The sequence below is a fragment of the Myodes glareolus genome, chromosome 1 (assembly GCF_982192425.1).
Source record: "Myodes glareolus chromosome 1, mMyoGla1.1, whole genome shotgun sequence".
NCBI lineage: Eukaryota > Metazoa > Chordata > Mammalia > Rodentia > Cricetidae > Myodes > Myodes glareolus.
Genome location: NC_142026.1, coordinates 17,227,862 through 17,253,856, shown reverse-complemented (window position 1 = coordinate 17,253,856; position 25,995 = coordinate 17,227,862). Strand labels below are relative to the sequence as shown.

The 25,995-nt window shown below is 49.2% G+C and overlaps 2 protein-coding genes across 4 annotated transcripts in view; one reads left to right on the top strand and one right to left on the bottom strand.

Moving 5' to 3' along the window:
• The first annotated feature begins 4,747 nt into the window (after window positions 1-4,747).
• On the top strand, window positions 4,748-15,557 carry Prkag3 (protein kinase AMP-activated non-catalytic subunit gamma 3). 2 transcript variants are annotated; one of them, XM_087904455.1, is made up of 14 exons: window positions 4,748-5,300; window positions 5,621-5,660; window positions 6,095-6,247; window positions 6,564-6,943; window positions 8,119-8,200; window positions 8,331-8,389; window positions 8,490-8,535; window positions 8,684-8,738; window positions 9,158-9,284; window positions 9,430-9,595; window positions 12,565-12,602; window positions 12,723-12,869; window positions 13,183-13,415; window positions 13,914-14,047. In XM_087904455.1, exons 1-13 carry the CDS (start codon window positions 5,268-5,270, stop codon window positions 13,297-13,299), a joined length of 1,443 nt encoding a protein of 480 aa, XP_087760581.1. In that variant the 5' UTR covers window positions 4,748-5,267; the 3' UTR covers window positions 13,300-13,415; window positions 13,914-14,047. The 2 variants fall into 2 exon arrangements, with proteins under 2 accessions (XP_087760581.1, XP_085554258.2); XM_085698132.2 differs by lacking the exon at window positions 13,183-13,415 and having other exon boundaries at window positions 13,914-15,557.
• A 424-nt stretch (window positions 15,558-15,981) lies between these two features.
• Cyp27a1 (cytochrome P450 family 27 subfamily A member 1) overlaps window positions 15,982-25,995 on the bottom strand; it is a 29,412-nt gene continuing 19,398 nt past the window's right edge. Inside the window, exons 2-9 of one of the 2 annotated variants that reach the window (XM_085698151.2) lie at window positions 22,393-22,583; window positions 18,517-18,716; window positions 18,215-18,412; window positions 17,926-18,098; window positions 17,173-17,339; window positions 16,914-16,995; window positions 16,620-16,832; window positions 15,982-16,359 (exon numbers count right to left, since the gene is read on the bottom strand). In XM_085698151.2, the coding sequence (XP_085554277.2) occupies window positions 16,300-16,359; window positions 16,620-16,832; window positions 16,914-16,995; window positions 17,173-17,339; window positions 17,926-18,098; window positions 18,215-18,412; window positions 18,517-18,716; window positions 22,393-22,583 (1,284 nt within the window). In that variant the 3' untranslated portion in view covers window positions 15,982-16,299. The remainder of the gene's footprint in view (window positions 16,360-16,619; window positions 16,833-16,913; window positions 16,996-17,172; window positions 17,340-17,925; window positions 18,099-18,214; window positions 18,413-18,516; window positions 18,717-22,392; window positions 22,584-25,995) is intronic. The other variant, XM_048458936.3, reaches the window with a different exon arrangement.

Genomic DNA, 25,995 nt, shown 5'->3' with positions numbered 1-25,995 from the left:
AGCTCAACTTTGGTGACTGTGGGAGATGAGAATCCGAGCTCTCCCTGCCTTCTTGGAACTGGAAGTCTGGGGATGTGGGGAGCGGATGGCGTGGTGCTGAGCGTCCAGTACCTGCCAGGCCTGAGCTTGGCACAAGTCTTCTCGCATGTCACTTATGGTTACTGGAATCCAGAAACGGCAAATGTTAGTCTTGTCTCCATCACTTGATATTTTTATCAAGTTACTTAGCCTGTTTTTGCCTCTGTTTCCTTATTTACCAAACAGAAGTAATAAAACGATTCAACCTCTCGGAGCTGCAAGGGGCCACATGTTCAGCTGCCTATGAGGCATTTTGCAGTGTCTGGGAGATGCTGAGCATTGCATAGGTATTATGTCAGCACATGGGAGCTGCTAAGCCCAGCCCACTTCAACAGTGTACACGTGCTAGCCAGAGAAAGGCTTGGCAGTTGGAGCAAAGGTTCGACTTCCCGGTGGCGCCAACAAGGCTATTTGTTTCTAACATAACTGTCCAGAACTAAGAAATCCCGATAAAGACAGGGTTTGGGGTTATGCTATGATCTGTGTCCCTTGGAGTCCACGTGCTGGAAAGGCCTCCCCTATATGACATGCTGAGATGGGATCTTTGACGGGTGATGAGGGCAGAGTCTCCCTTTGGGAGTGGATCAGTGCTGCATTTGTGAGTGTAGGCTTGTTGTCTTGAGAGCGGTTTTCCATTTGAGCGAGTTCAGCTTGCTCTTATACTAAGGCATTGTTCCCTGGCCTTTCTGCCTCCTGCCAGGAAGCCCATGATGGCTGAAGGTTCTTGATCTTGGATTTCTTCTACCTCCAGATCCGTGATAAATAAATTTCATTGTAAATTACCCAGTCTGGAATGTCCAGTAAGGGCGACACAAAGTAGATGGAGACAGGTAAGTAGATCTAGATGAGGGTGGAGGAGGTTCTGCCATTTTCAACCTACACCTTCCACCATGGTGATCTAATGGTGAAGCCGGTGCCAACTGTCATAGAATAAACGCCGTCAGGAGCCTGTGGGGTGTTTCCACTTTCCAAGGGCACTCTTATAAACTTGCAGGTGATAAAGTTGCTGAAATCTCATTGGCCAGATTTAGTCACATGGCCACAAAATCTGAGAAGGAAGCTGGGAAATGTAATTGTGGGATCTTACTGACAGAGGAAAAAAGAGAGAAGCATCCATGGGTTTGCCTACCCCACAGGAAGAAAATATTCATATCGTCTGAGAGCAGTGAGTTGGTTCCAACTGGACACCAGTTCTCTGAGGCGTGAGTATCCATCCCATTACCAGGTGACCCTGTTCTTATATCCCACAGCATAACCTGTCCTTCATATTGCCCATTAATGACAGCAGAAGAGAAACAGGATAAATGTAATTAAAGCATCCTAGAATAGGAGAGGATGACCAATACACAGAGGCCGCTGGATATTAACAACCTCTAAGTCCAGGCAACACGCCTGATCACTGACTGCTGTCTCTTCTCTGGACCTCAGCTTCCCATACAGGGCAGCTTTGCCCATGAGAAGCAACCCTTACCCAGTATCCACTGCAGCTGTGTGTGGGTGGCATACCTTTCTCACAGAATCCCAGTTTCCCCAGCTGTCTTCCAGCTACTGGAGACATGCAGGGTAGATGCTAACTGGAGAGAAGGGTCAAGTGAGGCCTTGACGGTCAGGTCTGTGGATTCTTTGCCAAATTGACACCCTCAAAACTCCTGGAAGGCTTATTTGGCTCCAAATTTGAGAAACCACAGCCAATGGTACCGTGTAAGCATTGTTCACATGCCAGGATTCTCTCGACTTGGAGTTCTTGCCTACTCTCTCTCAAACTGGTATGGCTCTCTGAGAAAACTTGTTCGACTCTAAAAGGAATTCACCTTTCCTTGGCACATTTGTTGTTGGTTTCTTTTTCTTTTTCTTTTCTTTTGACAGGATTTCTCTGTGCAACTCACTGTTCTGGAACTCTCTTTGTAGACCTGGCTGACCTTGAACTCAGAGACCTTCCTATCTCTGCCTTCCAAGTGCTGGGATTGAAGGCAGGCACCACCACCACCCCGCTGGTTTGTTTGTTTGTTTGTTTGTTTGTTTGTTTGGTGTGTGTGTGTGTGTGTGTGTGTGTGTGTGTGTGTGTGTGTGTTTGACAGGGTCTCATATATCACAGGCTGTCTTGCACTCCCTATGTAGCTAAGGATGCCCTTACATTTCTGACCCGCTGCCTCCACTTCCTGAGTGCTGAGATTATATGCACCACGAAGCTGATGGTATGAGGACCTGGGGATCAAACCATGGCTTCAGGCAGGCTGGGCAAGCACTCTGAGGTTCATTCCCAGTCATCTTCTTCTCTTCTATTCATTCCCATATCTCTTCTCATTCCTCTTCATTTTCTTTCCTTTTCCTTTCTTTGTATGCTGTCAGCATGGAATTCAGGTTCTCACACATTTGAGATCATTGAACTCCAATTCTAGTTCAGAAATCTCCTATTCCGTGTGTGCCCTCTGACCATTTCCACTGTCTTGGAACCACTTGGGCAAGGACTGGAGTCCCAGCCCCACCCTTGTTGCCTCTTCCAACCCCCTCCACTGATAACCCGAGTGTCTCTCTCATAGGGCTTTGATAGTAACAGCAGCAGTTTACGCTGTTGTGTTTACACTGACTGCGTGAGACATCCGCTCTGTGGACCATCCCCAATGGCAAGTGATACAGTGGAGCTGAAAAAGCCACCCCCAACTCCCCCAACATAGCCTCTTGTCCCCTGCACAGACTCAGAGCAGGTTCAAATCACACCACTGCTTTCTCCTATGAGGCTCCAGTCTCCGTGTTCCACACAGGACCTTCTCCTCTGGAAAGTCTTCCCTAACTGCATGATGCGCAGCGATCTGGGGCATTGTGTACCGTGGCAGGTGTCGTTCGCTTCCTCCTTGGTGCAGAGCTGCCCTTCCTTGTGCAAACATCTTTCAGCTCGTTTGATTGCTGGCCCCTGGGTGGCCAAAATATGTTGGCTGGATGTGATGAAAAGTCCCTCTGGGGATCAGCCAGACCCAATTAAGGTCTATGCTGGCTGTTTGCTTGCCAAATGACCTTGGAAAGCATTGCCTGTTTCCTTAGAGTTCGTTTTCGTGCCTGGATGATGGAACGAAAACATTCCGTAATAGACTGCCAGATGGACCTACTGTCTAGTTTTCTTGTCTTTTCGAGGTAGAGTTGAATTTTTACTGGAATGGCTGCCCATAATAATGACTGAGATCCTCAACTCCCTGCCCCTTGAAGCCAAACATGACCTTATGGCTAAATTTGGTCATTTAGCCATATGTGGAAGCGAGGGAGTAACTTCCACTTTAGGGCTTAGAAGATGCGTGAATTCTTTTCTTTTCCCCCTTTCCCTTCTTCTGACTGGAATGCTAGTGCAAGGGTAAGGTAGAAGCTGGGATGGCCATCTTGTATTCAAGATAGAAGATGCTCTAAAGGAATTCAAAGCCACCCTATCAGATCTAGACTGCCTAGAGACTATTATTGTTTGAAGTACTCTCTCTCTCTCTCTTTCTCTCTCACTCTTGTGTCTGTGTGTCTCTGTGTGTGTGTGTGTGTGTGTGAGAGAGAGAGAGAGAGAGAGAGAGAGTGAGAGAGTGAGAGAGAGAGGGGTAGTGTACGCATATATTTTCAGAAGCCAGAGGAAGATGTTGGGTGTCCTGTTTTATCAGTCACTGCCTTAATCCTTCCCGGGACAGGGTCTCTTACTAAACCTGAAACTAGTCTGGAGACTAGAAAGCCCCAGGGATCCTTCTATTTCCACAGCTTCACAGAAAGTAACCACATCTAACTATGTGAGTTCAAGAGATTTGAACTAAGGTCCTCATGCTTGCAAGGCAAAGTTCTTACTCATTGAGCCCCCTCTCAATCTCCTGAGGCATTCATTGTTTGTTTGTTTGTTTGCTTTGGAGGCAGGGTCTCACTAGGTAGCCCTGGCTGTCCTGGAACTCACAGAGATCCACCTGCCTCTGTCTTCTCTGCTCTTCTGAGGCATTCTTCAATCAGGTCTTTGTTATGACAACCAACTATCTATCCGAATTTTGTGTTTGGAAGTGATGCTCCTTAAAAACCTAAAGCAAATGCCAGTTTAGAGACTGACTAGCAGCTAGCAAGGGAAATACCGCACACTGGCAAGCTGTGGACCATTGTCACATTTCCAACACATGGCAGGGAGTGTCTGCCGTCTGCAATGCCTAGGCACGTGCTGATGGCCTTCTGTTCTTTGAGCTGGCCCCGTTTGCTGTGCCTCAGAAGTTCCACTATCTAGCAACAGACCCAGGCTCCAGAAACCCTCACACACCATCAAAGACTCCTCTCTGCACAGTTCTGCCCCCCCCCCTCCAGGCAGCTGCAGGTGCTTTGAAGGAGGAAAGGAAACCCGTTCACTAAATCCAGCAGGAAATCCAATAGTCTATTCCTGAGTGTCCATTCTAGGACCAGGGGGTCCGGATGGAAGAGACTGGAATGACAAGGGGAGGGGAGGGACAGGGAAAGGGAAGTCAGAGCAGCTGGGTCAGCGGTCCCCATTTGGAACTCTGACTCAGGCCCTAGGAATGCCCAGGAAGAGGGTGAGCCGCCACCGCCACGCCACCGCCACCGGAGAGAGGCTGGGTTCCCCACTGGCGCAGGGCTAATGCTCAGCCAGTACTCAAGGTGGGTTAGGAGCTGGTCTCCAGCACACTCTCTTATCTCCCAACCACAGGTCGACTCAGGTGTTGTTCCCTCTGCACACAGATATGAGAGCCCTTGCTCTCAATCCCATTCCGCACCTTTGAGATGACCAGAAGAGTGCCGACGTGCCTGACCAGCCCTCTCCATCACTTTCATCTTTCACCCCAGAAAGGATCCGGCTGGCGGGACTCCAAGGGGAATATCTAGATATACCCTGGCTGCTCTATCAGGACCACCCACAGCCCCCTCACCTACTTCCAGCCTCGAGGAAATCCTTCTTAACTCATCCCACCCTCGGCTAAGGAAGTTTGCATGGGGGAGAAAGTGAAGACGGTCATAACTTTCCTCCTTTGAACTCTCAGTTCGAAGATAAGAGTTCCGCCTCCGCAGCGCCCCCAAGCCGCGGTGAGGAAACAACTGCGGTTGAGCGCTCCCTCCCAAGACCTGACAATCAGAGAGAACCCGATCCCTGAGGGCCCGCTGCCAGGGGCCAGCCCAGAATAGTGCCACCCGGCCGCCGCCTGTCGCGCACTCGCTAGCGGACTAGAGCTGGCCGCATGGAGCCTGAGCTGAAACACACACTGCCTGGGGTACCGGGGTCCCAGGGGGCCGGCGCTGGGATGTAGAAAGACAACAAGCATGTGGTCGTGTCTGCGTGTGTTTGACCCGCGCGCTTGTCGTGTGTGTGCACTGTACTCTGTGGGTGTGAGCGGGCCGGATCTGTGTATGTATGTATTTTGCGTGTACGTGCCTGTGTGGAATTCTGTGGGTGTCAGGAGTGTGCAAGTGTGTATGTTGTACATATCTGTATACACGTGGTGTGAGGGTGGGGGTGCTTCTTAAAGGGGAAAACCCAGGGACTTTAGAACAGGAAGCTTTTTCACAACAACTCAGGCACTTTATTCCATAGACCCTGACCTGGAGCCACAGTGGGGGTCCAGAGAGTCAAGGTGGGTGGAGCATTGCTGCCTGTGGGACCAGTCTCTTCTCAATAGCTCCCTTGTCTCCCACATTTCTGAACCCCAACCCCTAACTCCTAGCTTGGTTTTTGTCAAGAGAGGATCCTTCCCTTCTCTGCCTTCTCCCTCCTCCTTTCCCCAGTGTGTGCCCCCCATTTTCCCTTTCCTCTATGATGAAGATCTGAACCCCAATGCTAACCTTATCACTTCCCAGCTGTGTTGATTTTTGGCAAATTGCTTAACCTCTCTGAGTTTCTGATCCCTTACTGCTAAATAGGAATACTATTCCTATTTACAGTATCTGCCTCGGAAGATTTCTATGACTAGAAAAGGAAAAATATGTCCGGGGAGGGGTATTTGAAAGCTCATGACTTGTTTTGTTGTAGCACCTCCTACTAATCAAACAGGTCCTTTCATCCTCCCAGAGATGAACTTCTTAGAACGAGGAGAAAACTCATGGTTATCACCAGCCGTGGCCACCAGCCCAGAAAGAACCCGTGCACCGCGGGGTGTCAAGGCCTCCAGGTGGACCAGGCAGGAGGCTATGGAGGAAGCAGAGCCACCAGGTTTGGGAGAAGGTGAGGCCAAGGTCAGCTACGGGGACGGGGACAGCAGGAATTCCAGAGTGGGACCTGACCTGAGATCTCTCCATCACATGGAGCTAGACAGATCTCACCTTGTGGCCTCGGTCGGTCTCCCTATACAAGAGGCAATAACTGCCGCCAAGGCAGGGCCCCAGTGCAGCCGCCTTGGAAAGACGGGAGAGAGCTGCTGTCTGCTAGGTCGCCGAGGCTCCACAACATCCGGGTGCCCCCGGGCTGCTGATCGCTGAAGGTACCGGGAGCGTGCTTTGGAAGATGCAGTTGCTATCGGCCCTGCCTTCTTCCCCAACAGGTGCGTGGTCGGGACCAGCTGCTGAGTCCACCAGGCAGGAAGCCACATTCCCCAAGGCCACGCCCTTGGCTCAAGCTGTTCCCTTGGCTGAAGTGGAGACCTCCCCTGCAGGGTGGGACCTCCTCTTGCCCGACTGTGCAGCCTCGGCAGTGGGTTCCAACACGACTGACCCAGAGGCCTGGGACTGCGAGCTGGAAGGTCCGGAGGAGGACAGGCCTCGGTCCTGCCCGTCCCCACAGGCCCCGCTTCTCAGCTTGAGTTGGGATGACGAGCTCCAGAAGCCCGGGGCCCAAGTCTACATGCACTTCATGCAGGAACACACCTGCTATGATGCCATGGCCACCAGCTCCAAGCTGGTCATCTTTGACACCACGCTGGAGGTAAGACCCTGACTTGGCCCTAGGTAAACTTGGGGCTCAGCCTGCGGCCTCTGTGGCTGCCATTCATAACCTCCTGGATGGATCAAGCCATAGTCCCTTCAAGTCCCTTTCCAGAACTCCTTAGAGTCATAGAAAGGGTAGGGAGAGAGCATGCTCTGGGAGGACTCCCCTGGGAGGACTGCCATCACACTCCGTCACCTTGAATATGCCAAACCTGGGGTTGGTCGCTTTACCTCCGTCATCTCTAAAATTGGGGACCAGAGGTTTGCTCCTCCCTGTTTCAAAGGAGTCTTAGGACAACCTGGGACAAAGAAAGAACACTTTGTTAACTGTGAAGTACGTGTTAGACATCACAGTGTCACTCGGAACCAAGCGGAGGGTACTCTGGCAACAGGAAAGAACAGCTACTGTCCTGGTAGCTGTCCTGCCACTGGCTAAACTGACTCCATTGTTATCACTGTTACTGCAGAGCAAATGATGCGTACACGCTCGAGGTGGGGTGTATGTGTTGTCTGCAGAACCCAGTCTGGTTCCAGTGCTTCACAGAGGAATATATTTTATTTTAATAGCTTTGCTTAATCTTGATGTGTGCTAAAGAGTTAGATGCAGTGGGCCACATTTGTAAGCCCAGCACTGAGGGTACTGAGACAGGAGGGTCTCAGGTTCCCGGCCAGCCTGAAAACCAAACAACAGCATAACAGAAACATAGAACAAAAGGACAGGAGAGAAGAGGGAAAAGAGTTAAGGAAACGGAAGAGACTGGGCGGAAGAAACCGGATGAACCTAAGTATGCTCGGCGCATAGAGGTAGTTTTGCTTAGAACAGGGTCAAAATAAGATAACATCCAATTTAGTGAGGAAATTGTTGTAGCTCTGTATATGTTATGTGAATACCTAGTGCTTGGATGAGCAAAAACGATACCATGTCTGTATGCATACGACTCCATGCGGAAACCCTGCTGTGTCTAGTGAGGGTCCCTCGGTGCCTCTGGGCACAATCAGCCTTATCTGTGTGGTGAACATGATGGCAGTGGTCTGGTCATGAGAAAGAGGCAGACTCATGTGGAGACGAACCAGAATGAAGACCCCACGGGAGGACCCAGGTAGGGACAGCAGGCGGGGAGGATGAGGGACTGTCAGTCCTCACCCCGCCTTTTGTTCCTTCCTGCCCCTCAGATTAAAAAGGCTTTCTTTGCCATGGTGGCCAACGGTGTGAGGGCAGCCCCTCTGTGGGACAGCAAGAAGCAGAGCTTTGTAGGTGAGGAGAGGTGGTTGGGGAATGGCGGGCGGGACCTCCCCTGGTGGAAGAACACCAGCAGGGTGGTGTCCTCAATGAGCCTTGCACCTGGGCCTGACCTTGCCCAACTGGTCACCCGTCAACCCTGCAGGCATGCTCACCATCACAGACTTCATCCTGGTGTTGCACCGCTACTACCGATCCCCCCTGGTGAGTTCTGGGGTGTCAGGTGGGCTGGGCTGGGGTATCTTCAGGAGGCCTGATGCTCCAGGGCTCATGCCTGACCCTAAAGTCCCACCCATGCCTTTAGGTCCAGATCTACGAGATTGAAGAACATAAGATTGAGACCTGGAGGGGTAAGATGGAGAAGATGGTGGGGCTAAAGTTAGGGTCAAGGCCGGGGACAGAGGTGGGATTTCCTGCAGGGCACAGGTCAACGAAGCTGTTAGGAGACAGGGTGAGGTAACTGGGAACTCCTGTGGCCTAACTTGGGTTTTTCTTTAGAGATCTACCTACAAGGCTGTTTCAAGCCTCTAGTCTCCATCTCTCCCAACGACAGGTAAACATCTCGTCTGTTCACCTGAGCACCACCCCTTCTCTGTCTGTCTCAAAGGTTCTTGTTGTGACATTTATTGCCTGCTTGAGTGTGTGTGTGTGTGTGTGTGTGTGTGTGTGTGTGTGTGTGTGTGTGATCATGGTTCGCATGTGGAGGTGAGGAGGCATTTTATAGCAGTTGGTTCTCTTCTTCCACTGTCTGGGATGCAGGGACTGAGCTCAGGTCATCAGGCCCAGCAACAAGGGCTTTAGGGGTTGCCTCAGCCTCCTAAATCCTGCCCGTGGGCTATCCCACTCAGTTCTGTATTCGTTCATACTTCTGGGAAGCAGAGGGATGAAGGGACCCTGGTACCCTGTTTGGGGGCCTCGGATGGAGAGTCTTTCCCACGTTGCTCCTAGTCTCATTGCTTCCGTTCTTTAAAGTCTATTTGAAGCTGTCTATACCCTCATCAAGAACCGAATCCACCGCCTGCCTGTCCTGGACCCAGTCTCCGGCACTGTGCTGTACATCCTCACACACAAGCGGATACTCAAATTCCTGCACATATTTGTGAGCCTGGGGTGGTGGGAGCAAGCGGGGAGCCACGGGAGACACTGAAGGTCAAGTGCCCTAGCCCAGGCAAAGGGAGGGAGGAGCTGGAGCCCCTGGGAGCTGCTTGATCTGCTGAGATCACCACCGGGTCTCATCCCAACAGGGCGCCCTGTTGCCACGGCCCTCCTTCCTCTGCCGCACTATCCAAGATCTGGGTATCGGCACATTCCGAGATTTGGCTGTAGTTCTGGAAACAGCTCCGATCCTGACCGCACTGGACATCTTTGTGGACCGGCGTGTGTCTGCACTGCCTGTGGTCAATGAATCTGGTACTACAACCAGGGCAAAAGGGTCTAGTTAGAGTGGGCAAGGAAGGGCCTGACCAGGATGGAGCCAGAATCTTCAGGTCGTCTGCTATAGTGCCCAAGATGGAGTGGGATTAGAAGTCTCTGCTTGCTTTGAACTTTTGGTTAGTTATTTAGCCTTTCCGAGCCTCAGTTTCCCCAACTGTGAAAGGGAATATTTTTCTGGGCAGTGATGTTGTTTTGAGATAGAATCTCACCCTGTAGCCCAGAAACGTCTATGTAGCCCACACTGACTTCAAACTCTTGGCAGTTCCTCTGCATCTGCCTCCTAATGCTGAGACTTGGGGATGCACCCCTGTGCCCCATGTGAGGGGACTCTTTGGTCCTTTTTGCCTTTGAAGGAGGATTGGTAAGATTACCTGCAATAAGATGATTATGGTTGTAGAAAGCAGCAGATCCTTTTGTGTTTTGTATTAGTTCACCCTAAAACTGACCGTGAGATCTTATGCCCCCAGCCAGGCCTCAATGTCCTGTTCTAGAAAGGTCTATGGCCACAGGTATTTCAAGAGTTTCTCTTTAGTTAGACTATGGCCACCGGTATTTCAGAGTTGGGGCTGGGGAAATGATTCAGTGGATAAAGTGCTTCATGAATAAGTATAAAGGCCAGAATTCAAGCTCCTTGGCACTCATAAAAGTGGGGATGGTTGGAAACCTGCCTGCAAACCCCGGTCACAGGAGGTGGCAGCAGGGGACTCCTGGGACTGAAAGCTGGCTAGCTAGCTAGCTGAGTTCTTGAATATCAGGTTCAGTGAGAGATCTTGCCTGAATAAACAAAGTAGAAGACAATAGAGTAGAAGGCCAGGAAGACCACTGGCCTCTACACATGCATGATCATACACACATACACACACATGTGAGAATACCCACTCACACACATGAGCACACATACACATGCTCACACATGTGAGAACACACATGCAAACACACATGAGAACACTCACACACATGAACACATACACATGCCACATATATGAGAACACACACAGACACGCACCCATATGAGCACATATAACACACACATAGCACACATGTGGGTGCACATACACACATCCATCCCTATACATGTGATAACACAGATACAACATACTCAAAAAGAGGTAATTCAAAGTTATATTCACAGAATGAAGTTGAATATTGTGAAGGGCTTTTACCTTAGTCTCAAATATGAACATTTTCAGAGGAAATAAGATGATAAAGAACATATTGCCATGATCAGCTCATTCTTCTGAAGTAAGGAAGTAAATTACAGACATTGGATCATGTCACCCTTATGCACTCCAGTCTGTCTCTTACAAGAAGTGTGTTTTATGCTACCCAACCGTGAATAACCGGGCAGCTGAGATGGCTCAGCCAGTAAAAGCCTGATGATCCGTGTTAAATCCCCAGAACACACACCAAGGTGGAAGGTGAGAACCAGCTCCTGAAAATTGTTCTCTGCCCTCCACGTTCATGCTGTGGCACATGCACATGCGATCATAATAGATAGCGTGTAAAGGTCTTCATTCTGTTTATTTATTTAGGTGTGGGGGGGGTGCCCATGTGCCACTGTCATATGAGGGCATGGTGACAACTTTCAGGAATCAGTCTTCTCCTCCCACTGTGTGAGCTCCGGGGAACGAATTCAAGTTGTCAGGATTGCAACAAGTTCCTCCAACCACTCAGCTATCTCACTGGCCCTTAAAGTATTTTTTTAAATATTTATTTATTTATCATGTATACAACATTCTGTCTGTGTGTATGCCTGCAGGCCAGAAGAGGGCACCAGACCCCATTACAGATGGTTGTGAGCCATCATATGGTTGCTGGGAATTGAACTCAGGACCTTTGGAAGAGCAGGCAATGCTCTTAACCTCTGAGCCATCTCTCTAGCCCCCTTAAAGTATTTTTTTTTAAAGACAAAAGGTTTTTTGCTTTTGTTTTATATATTTTGGCTTTTCGAGACAGCGTTTCTCTGTAGCTTTGGAGCCTGTCCTGGAACTAGCTCTCGTACACCAGGCTGGCCTTGTACTCACAGAGATCTGCCCGCCTCTGCCTCCCCAGTGCTGGGATTAAAGGCGTGTGCCACCTCCACCCGGCTTGATAAAAGTTATTTTTAAAAGATGAATAATTTATTGTGACCCAATTTCCAATACTTATTCTCATTTTCCCATTTCTCCCAAGAATGACTTAAAAAGAAAAACTAATTAACTTGTTCAAGCCAAGTCCAGCTGAAGTTCACATTTCCTGTTTCTTCATTGTCCCTGGAGTTTGTTTAAATCTAATACTGTTCCCTTTCCGCACATTTTCATGGCACAAATGCCAAGGTTATAGAAATGGTTCCACAGGTAAAGACACTTGCAGCCAAGCCTGGCGACCTGAGTTCAATCCCCAGGACCCACCCATAGCAGGAGAGAACGGACACCTGAAGACTGTCCTCTGACCTCCACATATGTGTGATGTGGCACTCCAATGTATACACAAACACACACGCACACACACATGCATGTACACACACACACGCACACACACATGCATGTACACACACACACACACACACACACAAATGTAGTTTAAAAGGTTTTTTTTTAAAAAAGAAAAGGTTAAAAAAAAAAATCCCGTGACCAGATTTGTCCCCTTGGCTCCTGGAGGTGGCTGTGCTCCTGTACCTTTTTCCTGTGAACCAGAAGCTGAACCTAAATGACTAACACCTGTACACTATGAGGCTGGCATATTTCACAGGCGATGCTTTGTTCTTCCTGCAGCTCACAGGAGCCTAATATCAGATGTCTCAGCGGTGCAAAGTACATAGGGGCAGTACGATGCCTCACGACTAAGCCAGCAGCCTGGGGGACTATCAAGGGACTAATTTCAAAAGTCGTCCCCATGTCCCCTGAAGAGCACCGGAAATCTGAGCTGTGTTTTTCCCTGTCTTTCTGCCCCATCCCCCGCTGCAGGTCAGGTCGTGGGCCTCTACTCCCGCTTCGATGTCATCGTAAGTGTCTGAGGGGCCTGGGGGTGCTACAGGGAGGCTGTAGTGTGAGCGTCAGTGGGAAGTATCCCCCGGGCCGCAGCCTAGCTAATGAGATCATCTATTACTCTCCTCCTGCCCCAGCACCTGGCTGCCCAGCAAACCTACAACCACCTGGACATGAGTGTAGGAGAAGCTTTGAGGCAGAGGACGCTGTGCCTGGAAGGGGTTCTCTCCTGCCAGCCCCACGAGAGCCTGGGTGAAGTCATTGACAGGATCGCACGGGAACAGGTACCTTGCACCCCTCCTGGCACGCTGTCCGCACAGATGGCCTAGCTCTTCTTTGTATAGCTCTCACCATCCCTGTATCCTGGGCACTTGGCCTGCCTTCCCTTTCATGACCAACTTTTGGCATCTGCATTGGTAGGTGTCTGGTCCTGTTCATAGGGCCCTGATGCCAAGATCCACAGCCAGCTGAGTGGTCAAAGCCATGGCCAGCTGTTCCCAGGAGATGTTCTTTGCTCCTTGAGCTGTGTTAAGCTTTCCCCTTCTTAGCTGCTGTAGCCAAGGGCTCTGCCCCTCCCTGAATACTGTGGACCCGCAGGTGCACAGGCTGGTGTTGGTGGATGAGACCCAGCATCTTCTGGGCGTGGTCTCCCTCTCTGACATACTTCAAGCGCTGGTGCTCAGCCCCGCTGGCATCGATGCCCTCAGTGCCTGAGAGTACCTGAGCCCTCACTCCCAAGCCATCTTCCTCACCCGAAAGTCAATGAAAGGATCTAGGGGAACTTGGCCTTCATCTTCTCCCACCCACTTGCTGGTTCTGCTCTGGTACAGGTAGGCTCTGCCATGAGCTTTAGTCTTTCAGAACTCCTAGATATCAAGTTAGGTACCTTAAGGATGGCAGAGGTGCCAGTCACGATCGAGCAGCCCCCACAGAAACTGTCAACAAAGGCTTTACAGACCACTACTTTGTCCCATTTCCAGCTGAGGTCCTGCTGGAAGGGATGGATGGAGGTGGGGGAAGGCATAGCTGCCTGCTCCCTAGTCTATTCCTGCTGAGAATCTCTTGAGAATAAAGCAAGCTAACAAACAAACTTTTGTTGAATGCATTTCTATCATCGGCAGGGACTAACATGGGAGGAAGTTTCCAACTGTTGTTCATCTCAGTGAATTTGTCAGATCGCAGACTGTCCCGGCACCATGTTTGGCTGGGGGCGGGGGCATTGTCAAAGGATGAGGCAGAAATTCCACCCAGTTGGCAGTAGGGTGAGATCCTGTTGGGAGGGCACCTCCTCTTCCTGATTTGGTCACCATCTCCTCTTTTTCTCACAGGCTCTCCAGCCTTCCCTAATTGTCCTTGCTATATCTACACGCCCAGAAGCCTTTGAGCATGCCCAGTACACCAGGATGATGAAATTGAGAACAATTGAGTCAAGCCTGAAAGTCCTGAACCAGAGGCACTGCCATCAGCCTAGGACAATCTGTGCACCCGGTCCCTTCTTATGCCTTTCCTGCCATTTGGATCAGGGCTGAGCTCAATGTGGCAGTGAGCATGCTACCTATGAATTTAGCTGGGAGCCCGGAATGCTTGGTTCTGGATACACGTCCTCACTCCTAGGAGCCGTGGTTGTTCTTTCCCCCACGGAAGCCACCACTGTGCCACCACCATGCTACTCTCCTGGCACTTCCAAGCTGCTGGCAGCCAACACTGAGTAGCCCTTGATTCTAGAGTTGCTTGCCGGGGCTGTAGGCATTCGTCATGGTACCCAGCAGGTACAGCTGCAGTGGGACTGTCACGGTGCCCTTTCTGGGTGCCCACAACGTGTCTACCATCGGGGTCTACAGAAGCATGTGGCATTGTCAGTGCCCCTGGCACGATTGTACTGTGAGCTCCTCAGCTCTCCCCACTGAGCAATGTCTGCACCCCTTAGTGTCCCCTAACCCCCGATAGATTCAGATCCTTGAGGATGAGCAATCAAGAAAAAAGAAACAAAAGAGCAAGCCACAGCCTTGGATGCCACAGGTTTACTCAAACACTGCAGCCATTGAAATGAATTTATGCAAACTCCTTGCGTCTCCTGAGTTCAAAGACTTGAAAGAAAGTCTGCAGTTGGCAAAAGCTGCAAGTGGCCTTTCTTTAGTGAACTGAATGCTATTCTTCTGATATCTTTTAATCTTTTATTTATAACAAAATGATAAGGAAAACATTTATTCATTATTCACATAGTACGTGGAACCCAGTCTACAAACGGGAATCTGCAGGAAACATAACTGATCCTGTAATACCGGATGTCATTTCTACAATGATATCAGTTCACCAGGTAGAAAGAAATTAATCTCAGTCAATTCTGGGCCTCATCGTCTGCTATTACCCTCCCCTGTGATGGCCTGGGCCCTCAGACCCCGTAGTCCAACACAGAAAGAGTGGATTCGTATTTCTACAACCTTTTAAGATTCTTTCTCCTTTACTTATTTTATTGTGTGTGCATGCGGGCCTGTGTCCCGCAGTGGCGTGCGACTGTGTGTGCATGAGGGTGAGTGTCCCACGGTGCAGAGCAGTGGACAACCCTCAGGCATGAGGTTGTTTGAGACAGGGCTTCTCTGTCATGCTTCTGGGGCTCTCCTGTTTCTACCTCCCATCGCCTGGGACTGCAGTGCTAGGATTCCTGATTCCGGACTCCACTATTCCTGCCTTGTCAAGCTTTACGTAAGTTTTTGGTCTTCAAACGTGTGTGCCAAGTGTTTTACCCACTGAGCCACTGAGCTATCTCCCCAGCTCGCTTATTTTTCTTTCCTCCTCCTCCTCCCCCATCCCTCCTCCTCCTTCTTTTGAAATTTCTTTTGAGAAAGGGTTTCACTCTATATCCCTGGCTGGCCCAGAACTCACCGTGTAGATAAAAATGACGTCGAACTCATAGAGATCCGCCTGCCTCTGCCTCCCAAGTGGTGGGATTAAAGTCATGTGCCACCACCACCCAGCTGGATAGTCCCATTTTTAATTTTTCTTGGGTGCGTGGGGGAATCTTCATACTGTTGCCCATCAGTTGACCTTGCCTTTAGTACCTCAAGTACAGACTATGAGCACTGACCTCCAAACCCCGATCCCCAATCACATTACACAGACACTCCACTCTGTTGCTCAGGTGTTAAGCTCCTGGGCTCAACTGACTCTCCTGCCTCAGCCTCCAGGGCAGCTGGGGCTATAGGCATTCATCGTGCCCTCCGGTGGTAGCTTTTACTGTCTACAGCTAAAGTGGCACCGTCACGGGGTGTCCGTAACAGGTCTGCCACTGAGGTCTATGGAAGCAGGGTGCCCACCATGATTCTAAGGTGCACCCCCACACACACAAAAAGAGGGTGAGATGCTGAGTGATCAAAAAGAACAACAGCGAGCCCCCCCCAAATTTGAACTACATTTTATTTCAAATTGCACCCAAGGATTGCTGTGCGGTATGAGGTGCTTTACTGTCTCGAACACGTGCTGCTCAGTAGAGATCGTGCCAGACATTTGGGGTCTATGGGAGGGGCACGGAGCTCCCCTGTCAATCAGGCATCCTCACATGTGACATGAGACAGGCCAGGGACTGCTGTGCCAGGGCTTCTGGTCAAGCCCCATGGAGGCAGGAGCCCAGCTCAGGATTGTCTCCTTAGAAAGCGCAGGTTCACCTTCCTGTTGGGAACCAGGACAATGCGGGCCAAAGACTTCACTTCCGTCATATCAGGAGCCAGAGCCACCGTATACTGTTGTATCAGCTGGCAGGGAGAGAGGGCAGGGCCACTGGAGCAGGGAGAGAGGGCAGGGCCACTGGAGCAGGGAGAGAGGGCAGGGCCACTGGAGCAGGGAGAGAGGGCAGGGCCACTGGAGCAGGGAGAGAGGGCAGGGCCACTGGAGCAGGGAGAGAGGGCAGGGCCACTGGAATCTTGATCTCCAATTCCTGTTCCCTCTGTGGGCTTCTACCCTGGACCTCCCTGCCCCTCCACTCCCTCAATCCCTACACCTTACCTGAGCCACACAACCCTCCCCACATCCCTGCTCACCCTTGAGAGCAACAATTGCATTTCCAGTTCTGCAATCCTTCGGCCCAGGCAGGACCGAACCCCATAGCCAAAGGGCACGGAGCCGAACGGATGTTGGACCTTGGAGTTTTCAGTTCCTTTATTCCTCAGCCACCGGTCAGGCTGGAAGCTCTCAGGCTCAGAAAAGGTACTGGGATCCCGGGATGCCACATAGTGGCACAACACAAACTGGGTCTACGGAGGAAGAATGGCAGTGTGAGCATCAGCAAGGGTAATGGGCGCTCCTGGGCAACAGGGTACTCCAGGCCAACTCACATTCTTGGGGAAAAGGAAGCCACCGATTTCAATGTCCTTTTCCGTGATGATACGGGAGTTTGAGGGGACCACAGGGTAGAGGCTGTAGAGAAAAGAAAGTCTAGGCTCTGCTTCTAGATTGGGTGAAGGGTGTCCCACTTATCCCCAGCTTTCTGGTGCTCAGACTCTCTTCCCATATCACCCTTGTCCCTAGCCACTTCCCATCACTGCGTGATTATAATCCCCGTATAGACCCTAGGCACGTGGAATCATGTCCTACCGCAGGGTCTCCTTAATGACAGCTTTGAGCAGGGGCATGTGAACAAAGTCCTTGTGCTTGGGCACCGTCCCAAAGGGCACCACACCCACCACTTCCTTGTGCAAGGCCTCCTGGATCTCTGGGTTCTTGGAAAGGTGATACAGGGCCCATGTCAGTGTGTTGGATGTCTAGGAGACAGGATGGGAGAGGAAGATGAAGGAAGGGAACAATTTCTAGGTGAGAGGCTAGCTGAGCCGGGAGTGGGGGGTGGGCGGGAGGGTCTGTGAGTGGCTATAAGAAAGCTGCCTTGCCACCAGGATGGCAAGAAAAAGAGATGAGGGTTCCTGGGGATCTCTATGCTAAGTAAGAATCCACAGGTTGAATAAAGACCAATAAGGAGGAAGGTTACACGTCAGCTACAGAGGGGATGATAAGAAGGAGAGATTATGCAACCCAAAATGCTAGAAATGAGTCCCCTGGGTACAGAGGGTGCTTATGGACAAGTCTCCAATTCTCCATCTAAACTGCAGCAAGAGAATCGGAATCCTGTGGGAGGGAATCTCCCAGCTGTCATAGACAGATGGCAGACAGACAGACAGACAGACATAGACTCAGACACAGAGACACAGAGAGAGACACAAAGAAAAAGACCCAGAGGCCCAAACACTGATGGAATTCCCCTTACAAAAAGGCCAGCGTGTCGGGAGATGGGGTGGGACCAGTACAGGATAAAATCAGGGAGTCCCTGGTTTCCCTGTCAGCCTTCCTAAGTACCGTGTCCACGCCAGCCAGGAGCAGCTCAGGAAAGGTGCCGATAGCCTCCTGAGGACTGAGCAATTCACTGGACAGCAGGAAGTGCAGGTAGCCGGATACCTGGATGCCATCTGGCCCAGCTGCCTGTAGCTGGGCTTCTACCTCCTTAACTTTCTGATCAATCAGCTTCTTCCCTTCAGGGGCCATGGAGAACAGAGAGTGAGTTTAAACCACCCTAAAGGCAGGGAGTGTGAAGGAAGTTCTGGGAGAAGCCAGCTTCCTTCCCTGGCCCCAGATTAGGACAGCTCACCAAAGGAAAAAATGTTATCCCAGCCAGTCACGTATCGCTTCCAAAAGGGCAAAAAAGGACGAGTCCACTTGGGAAGGAAAGTGACATAGACTGAGTTCTGGAACATGAGCCCAACAGATCTGATGAAGGTGGCAGTGTCCTCGGGGATGGTGGGCTCCAGGCAGCCGACCCTTTTCTCAAACAGGACGTAGCAGATGGCTGAGAAGTACAGAGGCTGTCACAGCAGGCAGAGCTAGAGGCCTGAGAATCCAAGGTTCTCATTAACCCCTATTCCTGCTCCCAGCCTCTCCCAGCAAAGGTACCTTCCAAGGCCAAGTTGTAGAGGAGGTGAGCAACGTCTGGCACCTGGTCCCCGGAGGCACTCTCTGCCCGCACCTGGTCCAGTCGGGTTATAAAGTCACCAATCACCTCATTGAAAGCATCTGTGTAGAGTGCAGCCTCGGCGGGCTTCAGCAGCCGCTGGTTCAAAGCCTGACGAAGGTGGTACCACTGCTCTCCTTGTCTGGGGTGTACCGAGAACAGCACAGGTAAGCATGGGATTTGAATAAATGCTATCTCCCACCCACCCCCAAGGAATCTCAGACTCATGGAATTTAGAATGAGGCCATCACGGAATATAATTGACATGATCTCAGAAGCACAAAACTGCCAAGCATGGCTGCATACCCCTGTGATCCCAGCATTTGGAAGATGAAGCTGGGAGGATCAGGAGTTTGAGAGAACCCTTTACTTAAAAAAAAAAAAAGTTTTTGTGTGCTGCCTGGACTTCATGAGACCCTGTTCAGGGTGAGTGGATTTTTAAGAAGGAAGACAGCATGGACCACAAAACCTCAGAGCCCCACCACGGCACTGTGTGAACGGAACCAGACGACCTAGGGTCAAGTCAAGGCTGGCAGTACATACCCGAATTCCCTATGTATAGGCTGAGCTATCCTAAATTGGAGACCAGCCTGGACTACAGAATAATATCCTATCTCCAAACAAAAACAAACGAACAAAAATCGCAGGTTTACTGATGACTGACTGACTGGGTGACCTCAGAAAAGAGGCTGAACAGCCGTGTGCTTGGGTTGTACCTCCTGTCCGCGAAGGATGACCCAAAGCCTGCCATAACAGTGTTGTTCGAGTACCCAGATGAGTGCTTGTCACATGGTGTTTACTAAGTATCTTTGAACTATGGAACTCTGGAATCTTCTGTATGTAAAATGATAAAAGCTACACCCAGGCCTTCTGTGAGGAGGCTGAGGGATAAAATAGGAGCAAGTTGGGGTTCCCCTGCTACTAGGGTTCTAAGCATCCATGCTCTTCTTGGTTCAGGGCATGGGGACAGGAGACCCACAAAATCTAAGTCTTTGTTCTATACACAGTAGGTACTTAGTTGTCTACCCTGGTTTTCAGGGAGGCCCAATTGGGTAGCAGACACGCTCCAAAGACAAGTTTAAGGGCAGTTCCACAGAAACTCTTCCCTACGCAAACCAGAACAACTCCATTTCCTTAAAGCACGACGTGACCCCGTGCCGCAAGGAAGTGAGGAGCCCTCTGCCTCAGCTGTGCGTGTTTGCACACTTCTGGCAAAGTGAGAGTGAGGACCCCCAGCTGTGCGTGTTTGCACACTTCCGGCAAAGTGAGTGTGAAGACTGAGCTAACAGCACTGACGGCTTAGGAGAGCAGAACGGAACTGAAGGGGACACTTAGCAATTCACTAGGGAGAACTGGAAATTGCATTTTATAACAACAATTACTATTAATTAGCCAGGCATAATGGTACATACTTGTGATCCCAGCACTCAAGTGGCTGAGGCAGGAGAATCAAGATGTCCGAGGTCAGCTGAATAATGAGTTTAAAACTAGCCCGGACTACATGAGATCTTGTCTCAAACAAAGAAGCAAACAAACAAAAAACAATATTACTATCAAAATTTTAAACAATTAGGTTTGAAAAAGGAAAAAAAAATGGTTTGGAGAGATGGCTCAGAGGTTCAGAGCACTGGCTGTTCTTCCAGAGGTTTACTTCCCAGCACCCACATGTTGACTCACAACCACCTGTAACTCCAGTTCCAGGGGATCCACTGGCATCTGCAAGCAATGCATGACCATGGTACACAGATGCACATGAAGGCAAAATACCCATACACACAGAATTTTTTAAAATCTTAAAAATATAAAGAAATTTAAATTTTTGAAATAAGCCTCAACCCTACCTCCCAGAAAGGCCGCTCCTAAAATAAACTAAGAGTGTTGGTGAAAAAGAAATGACAATCAAAGCAGACCCCTGGGGTTGCTGAGGCTCTTTCAAGCTCAACATGCAGACCCTTAACAAAGGCCCAGTCAGAAGCAATTCCCTGGGGAATTTTTAAAAGAAGATTCTATGGAGCTGGAGAGATGGCTCAGAGGTTAAGAGCACTGACTGCTCTTCCAAAGGTCCTGAGTTCAATTCCTAGCAACCACATGGTGGCTCACAACCATCTGTAATGAGGTCTGGTGCCCCCTTCTGGCCTACAGACAGAATATTGTATACATAATAAATAAATAAATATTAAAAAAAAAAGATTCTAAAGACAGATGTGCTAAAACAAGGCAGGAAAAACAAGGAGCATAGCTTTGAAAAATAACTTTTATTTGTTGATTATTTGGTGTTTGTTTATTTGTTTGAGACAAGGTCTCATGTAGCCCAGGCTGCCCTCAAATTCATGATCCTCCTGCCTCCACTTCCTCAGTACTGGGATTGGAGCCATGAGCTACACACCTAGCACAAAGTCGCCTTTAAATGACTACAGTGACACACATAGAAAACTGGCTTTGGGGTAAGAGACAAGACTAGATTCCCCAAAGGGTCCCACATCATGTTCAACTGAGTTGTCAGGGCAGATCCAGGTGGCCTCTCTCTAGTCCACAGGTCAGGGAGGCTAAAGAGACATCATTTTCTAGTTTCAGGATTTGGAACAAAGATCCCAAGAATTATTATCTTACTTAGGAAACTGTTCACCTGGGAAGGAGACAGAAACAAGAAAGGAAACCCCAGAGACTAAACCTGTAGACATCAGAGGTAGCTACAGTGAGCCTATGACCAGGTCATTTTCTTTCTGAAGTATCGAGGCATATATAATCCAGAATCTAGTTTACTATTGGCTAGGGGTATCACCTCTGACATGTGATGTAAAACCTCTCTTGGCTTCGTTCCTTTGTCTGTAAAGTGTAAAGTAACACTATCCACTCCTGGGCTTGTTGAAATGGTAAAACGAGACCCTGGCTGTACAGAGGCGAGCCTGGTGTCTGGCACTGTCAAAATACATAGGCACAGCCAATGTGGGAGCTTTACTAAAGCATGATGGGAAAAGCCACTTACTATATTTGGAGTTCCACTGACACAGCTAAGAGACATCTGAACATACCTAATTACAACCAGTAATAGGTGTATCAATCGACAATTCCATCGCCTACCTCTATGAGCTCCTAAGTAAATAACACTCCATCCTTCAAGTGTCTCTGCTAGAATAACCATAACCTTTCTAGGCACAACTGAAATCTCTGTCTATCTACATGTATGTGGAATGCATCCATGAAGTGACAGCCCATGATCTGTGTGGAATACAATACACTCTGAGACATATTTCACGAAATTAAATGGAGCTCTCCCAACTAAATGATAATAATACTTTCTCAACTACATATTGATGCATGTTCAGCTATAATGCAAAAAAATGGATCCAAAGCCACGCCTAGCGGCTAAATGGATCCAGCCTGTCATCTCAAGATATTCCTGACAATTTCCTGATAGAGACCCTGCTTCAAAACTTAGAAATTACATAGGGTCTGGGATGTAGCTCAGTGGTTGAACAAGTGTCTAGCAGGTGGGGCCTCAGGTCCAATCCCTACTACCACAAATAGATCTATAAAGGCTGGTGTTTTTAGTTCAAACACCCTCTAGCACAGATCTGAAACACAAAAACAAGAAAAAGGAAATTATTTGCTTGTCCAAAATAGCACAATGTATTGGGAGAACAGGCAGTGACTGATCCCTGGATTTCAACCCGCCCCAAGGACTGCTTTCCAGGCAAGCGGCAGGCTCAGGGGATGCAGGAAAGCCCTGCTCTGCCCTGCATCTGACTGGCTACCTGAGCCTACTCTCCTCCTGGTCCTCTGTGGCCAGGCCCCAGCCCCTTTAAGCCCCGGCTCACGTGACGAAGATCCCGTATTTGAGGCCCTTGTGGTCCCGGTGATCCCTCCACTGCTCCATGTGGTCTCGGACGGGGTACTTTCCCTCCTGGCGCATCACTTGTTCCACGAGCGGGGCACTGGCCAGATTCACAAGGGTATGAGACCCAAGGGCGGATGTCCACATCGGACCATACTTGACCGTGTTCAGCGCCTGTGGGTGTTAACCAAAGTGGAATAATTGGAGTCCAGTCGGAATGACATTTCTGGAAGGAGAAATGGAGTGGGAGAGGGTCTGACGGCCACATCGGAACCAGTGGTCGGTACAAACGTGCCCTGTACACAAGGAAAGGCACAGTGGTGGCCAGAGGTTCTGCAGACAGAGACAGGAAAAAGTGGCCTTACAAAGAATAAGACTATTGATGCCATTGTTGCCTGTAAGGGGCGGGAGGATCTGAGGCCTATGGAGGAATATGGATATGTGGGAAACTGAGGGTGGGGGCTGGTGCAGATTATGTGCAAACAGCTGTTTTAGGGAAACTGAGTAAGCTTAAAGTTCCTTCTTAGTATTTAACTCTACTGTAGCAACGAAGTACAATGACAAATTATGTATGAAAACGGCATAATAAAGCCCATCACTCTGCATAGCAATGCAGACAGTAAGATTAATAGGGCCAGGGCGATGGCTCAGTGGATAAGGTGCTTGCCAACAAACCGTGACCTGAGTTTGAAGGTCAGTACCCACATAGTAGGAGAGAACTAATTTCTGCATGTTATCCTCTGACTTACACACACACACACACACACACACACACATACCACACCATGTACACACATATATGCACATATACAACAAATACAGTAAAAAAAACTTTAAATATTTAGATAAATAGAAAAATGCTTAAAGATAAAGAAATAAATCTACTGTAGCTTCCAGTTTCGTTGAGCTGAAAACAAATGTTATTACCAAGAGAAAGGTAAAAAAGCACAATTAGGAATTCTAAGAAAAGCATAACTTGAGATGAGAAATTCAGGGTCAAATATGAAGTAGGCTGTATTTTGTTGGTTGGTTGTTTGGTTTTGTTTTTTGTTCTTTTGTTTTTTGGTAACAACAACAAAAGTAATGAGTGGTTATCTAATTCCTAAATCTTTTCTAAGGACAGGGGTGCAGCTCAAGGCGGAGATGGTGCCTAACATGCACAAGTCCCTAGCTGGATCCTGCACACAGATGGCTGCATTCTTAGACTTTCTAAGGCACTTGCTAACTGGTACTCGGGATCTGGGAAACTGGCATTGCTAAGAGCTAGGAGCATCCAGTGGCACAAAGTTTGCTGATCTTGAACAAAGCCCTGGCTGTTACAATGTATTGATAGTTACTGAAAAAGGGAGAGAAAAGAAGATGGGGCGGGGAGGGCTCCTCAAAGGAACCGACAGATGTGAAGCAGAATTTATTAGCTGAGTTACACTCACTGAAGGAGAATAAAACCCTGGGATTTCCATGTCACTTCCTTTTCCCCAATTGTTGCTGGAGACAAGAGAGCTGAGTCAGCTCTGCTACAGAACTCACTACAGCTCAGATTTACAGGGAAGAGACTTACCTCTGAGGTTCCAGAAGGAAACACTACCTGACCTGTAAAAATGTCAATCTTCCTGGTTCTCTCCGGATCACTACAATATAACTGTTCCCAATCCCGTTGTCCAGAACCCACCCTGAGTTAACAAGGCTGCCCACTGCTCAGAAGCCAGTCTTGACAAGACCCCCCACATCCATCTGTTCACACGTCCACCGCCCAGGGACACGGCCACCGTGGTGTGATAGGGTCCTGAACCGGTCAACCACAGTGACTACTCCTATTTCCCCTTAGGAGAGTCAGAATGCACACGGCTGGCGGGTGGGAGTCTCAGATGGCTTGTCCCTAATTTGGAGGACAATTATTGATATTTATAGAAATCACTATAACTTCACAAGTGGAGTACAAGCTAGTCACCGAATGGAATATGGTATCAACTGAAAAAGCACAAAGTGGCCCCGCTGTACTAACACAAAAAGATACCCAGAGTAGAGAGTCGGAAAAGAATGTACAGCTGCTACCTAAGGAAACAGGGCTGGGACTGGGGAGATGGCTCAAAGCTTAAAGCCCTTGCAAGAGGACCAGAGTTTGGGTTCCCACACACCACATAATGCCAGATGGGTGTGGTAGCCCCCCTGTAGTTCTGGCCTTCAGAGGTGAACAAGGGCGATCTCTGAAGCAAGCTGAAGGAGTGGAGAGTTCTTGCCTAGCTGAGGCACAGAGTAGAGGACAAGGACACAGACCACTAAAAGTGGAGTTAGATGTGTGGCACTTGGGAGGCAGAGGCAAGAAGATTACAGGTTCAAGACCAGCCTGGCCCACATAACAAAAAAGAAAAAAAAAAACTTGATGTAACGTTTTTATTACAGTGTGAACAGTCGTAGAGAGTTCACATTTCTGCAGTGACAAATGGTGCTTTGCAGAGACATTTACTTTCTTCTTTATACTGTGACTTGTTTTTCAAATTTCCTACCACATTCTTGAAGTCAGGAAAAAAAATTTTTTTTAAAGATTTATTTATTTATTGTGTACACAGTGTTCAGTCTCCATGTATGCCTGCAGGCCAGAAGAGGGCACCAGATCTCATTACAGATGGTTGTGAGCCACCATGTGGTTGCTGGGAATTGAACTCAGGACCTCTGGAAGAGCAGTCAATGCTCTTAACCTCTGAGCCATCTCTCCAGCCCCCAGGAAAAAAATATTTTAAAAAGATTTAGTATGGGGACTGAAGAGATGGCTCAGTGGGAAGAGCCATCTCTTCAGAGGACCCAGGATGGATTCTTAGCACCCACATGGTTTCTCCCAATTGCCTGTAAGTTCAGTTACAGGGGAGCTATACCCTCTCTTCCAGCCTCCACTGGCACCAGACATGCATGTAGGCAAGACACACATACACATAAAATAATAACCGTTTTGAAGAAAAGAAAGACTAGATAAATAGCCACTGAGTTGGCCACGAGTGCCTTCCCCACAACCCATAGCTTCTGAGGTTTCCTGACTATCGGGGACAGGGGTTTCAGTTTCTTCCTTTTTCCTTTAGACTTCTCTCCTTCAGCTTACTTGGTGGCACTTAACAAGGAGCTCCTTATGTAAGGACTTATTTTAGAAAGACATCAGGATACTTGCTGAGAGACGTGTGCTGCCCTGTGTGCCGAACATTAGGAGGTAACCTGAGCCAGCCGGCCGGTTCCAGGGCTCTCACAGAGTGCCGCCTCAGAGTCACTTTGCTGAGCTAACGTGGCATCAGGATGAATGAGAGAGCCAGCCCTCACTTGGTGGAACTCCAGAGATGGAGAGTGAGGAATTCAACAGCATTCACCTGTGGAATGGGGCGCTCCCGTCCCATCCTGGACACAGGTGTACAACAGCCGTAAACACTGCGGAGAACACCTGAGCACAGCCCACATCCCAGTGTGCCAGACAGACTGCTGAGACGTGGATTATATATGTTACAAAAGTACTTCCTAATTATTTTGTAGATGTCTTTTTATTGTTGTTTTGTTTTGTTTTTGTAGATGTCTTTTTATTGTTGTTTTGTTTTGTTTAAAAAAAAAA

Bases quoted from the DNA above. Each gene is read 5' to 3' on its own strand.
- Prkag3 (XM_085698132.2), top strand. From the start codon at position 5,268: ATGGAGCCTGAGCTGAAACACACACTGCCTGGG. The intron at 5,301-5,620 runs GTACCGGGGTCC...TTTATTCCATAG, and splicing joins TGAAACACACACTGCCTGGG to ACCCTGACCTGGAGCCACAG. The intron at 6,248-6,563 runs GTGAGGCCAAGG...CTTCCCCAACAG, and splicing joins GCCACCAGGTTTGGGAGAAG to GTGCGTGGTCGGGACCAGCT.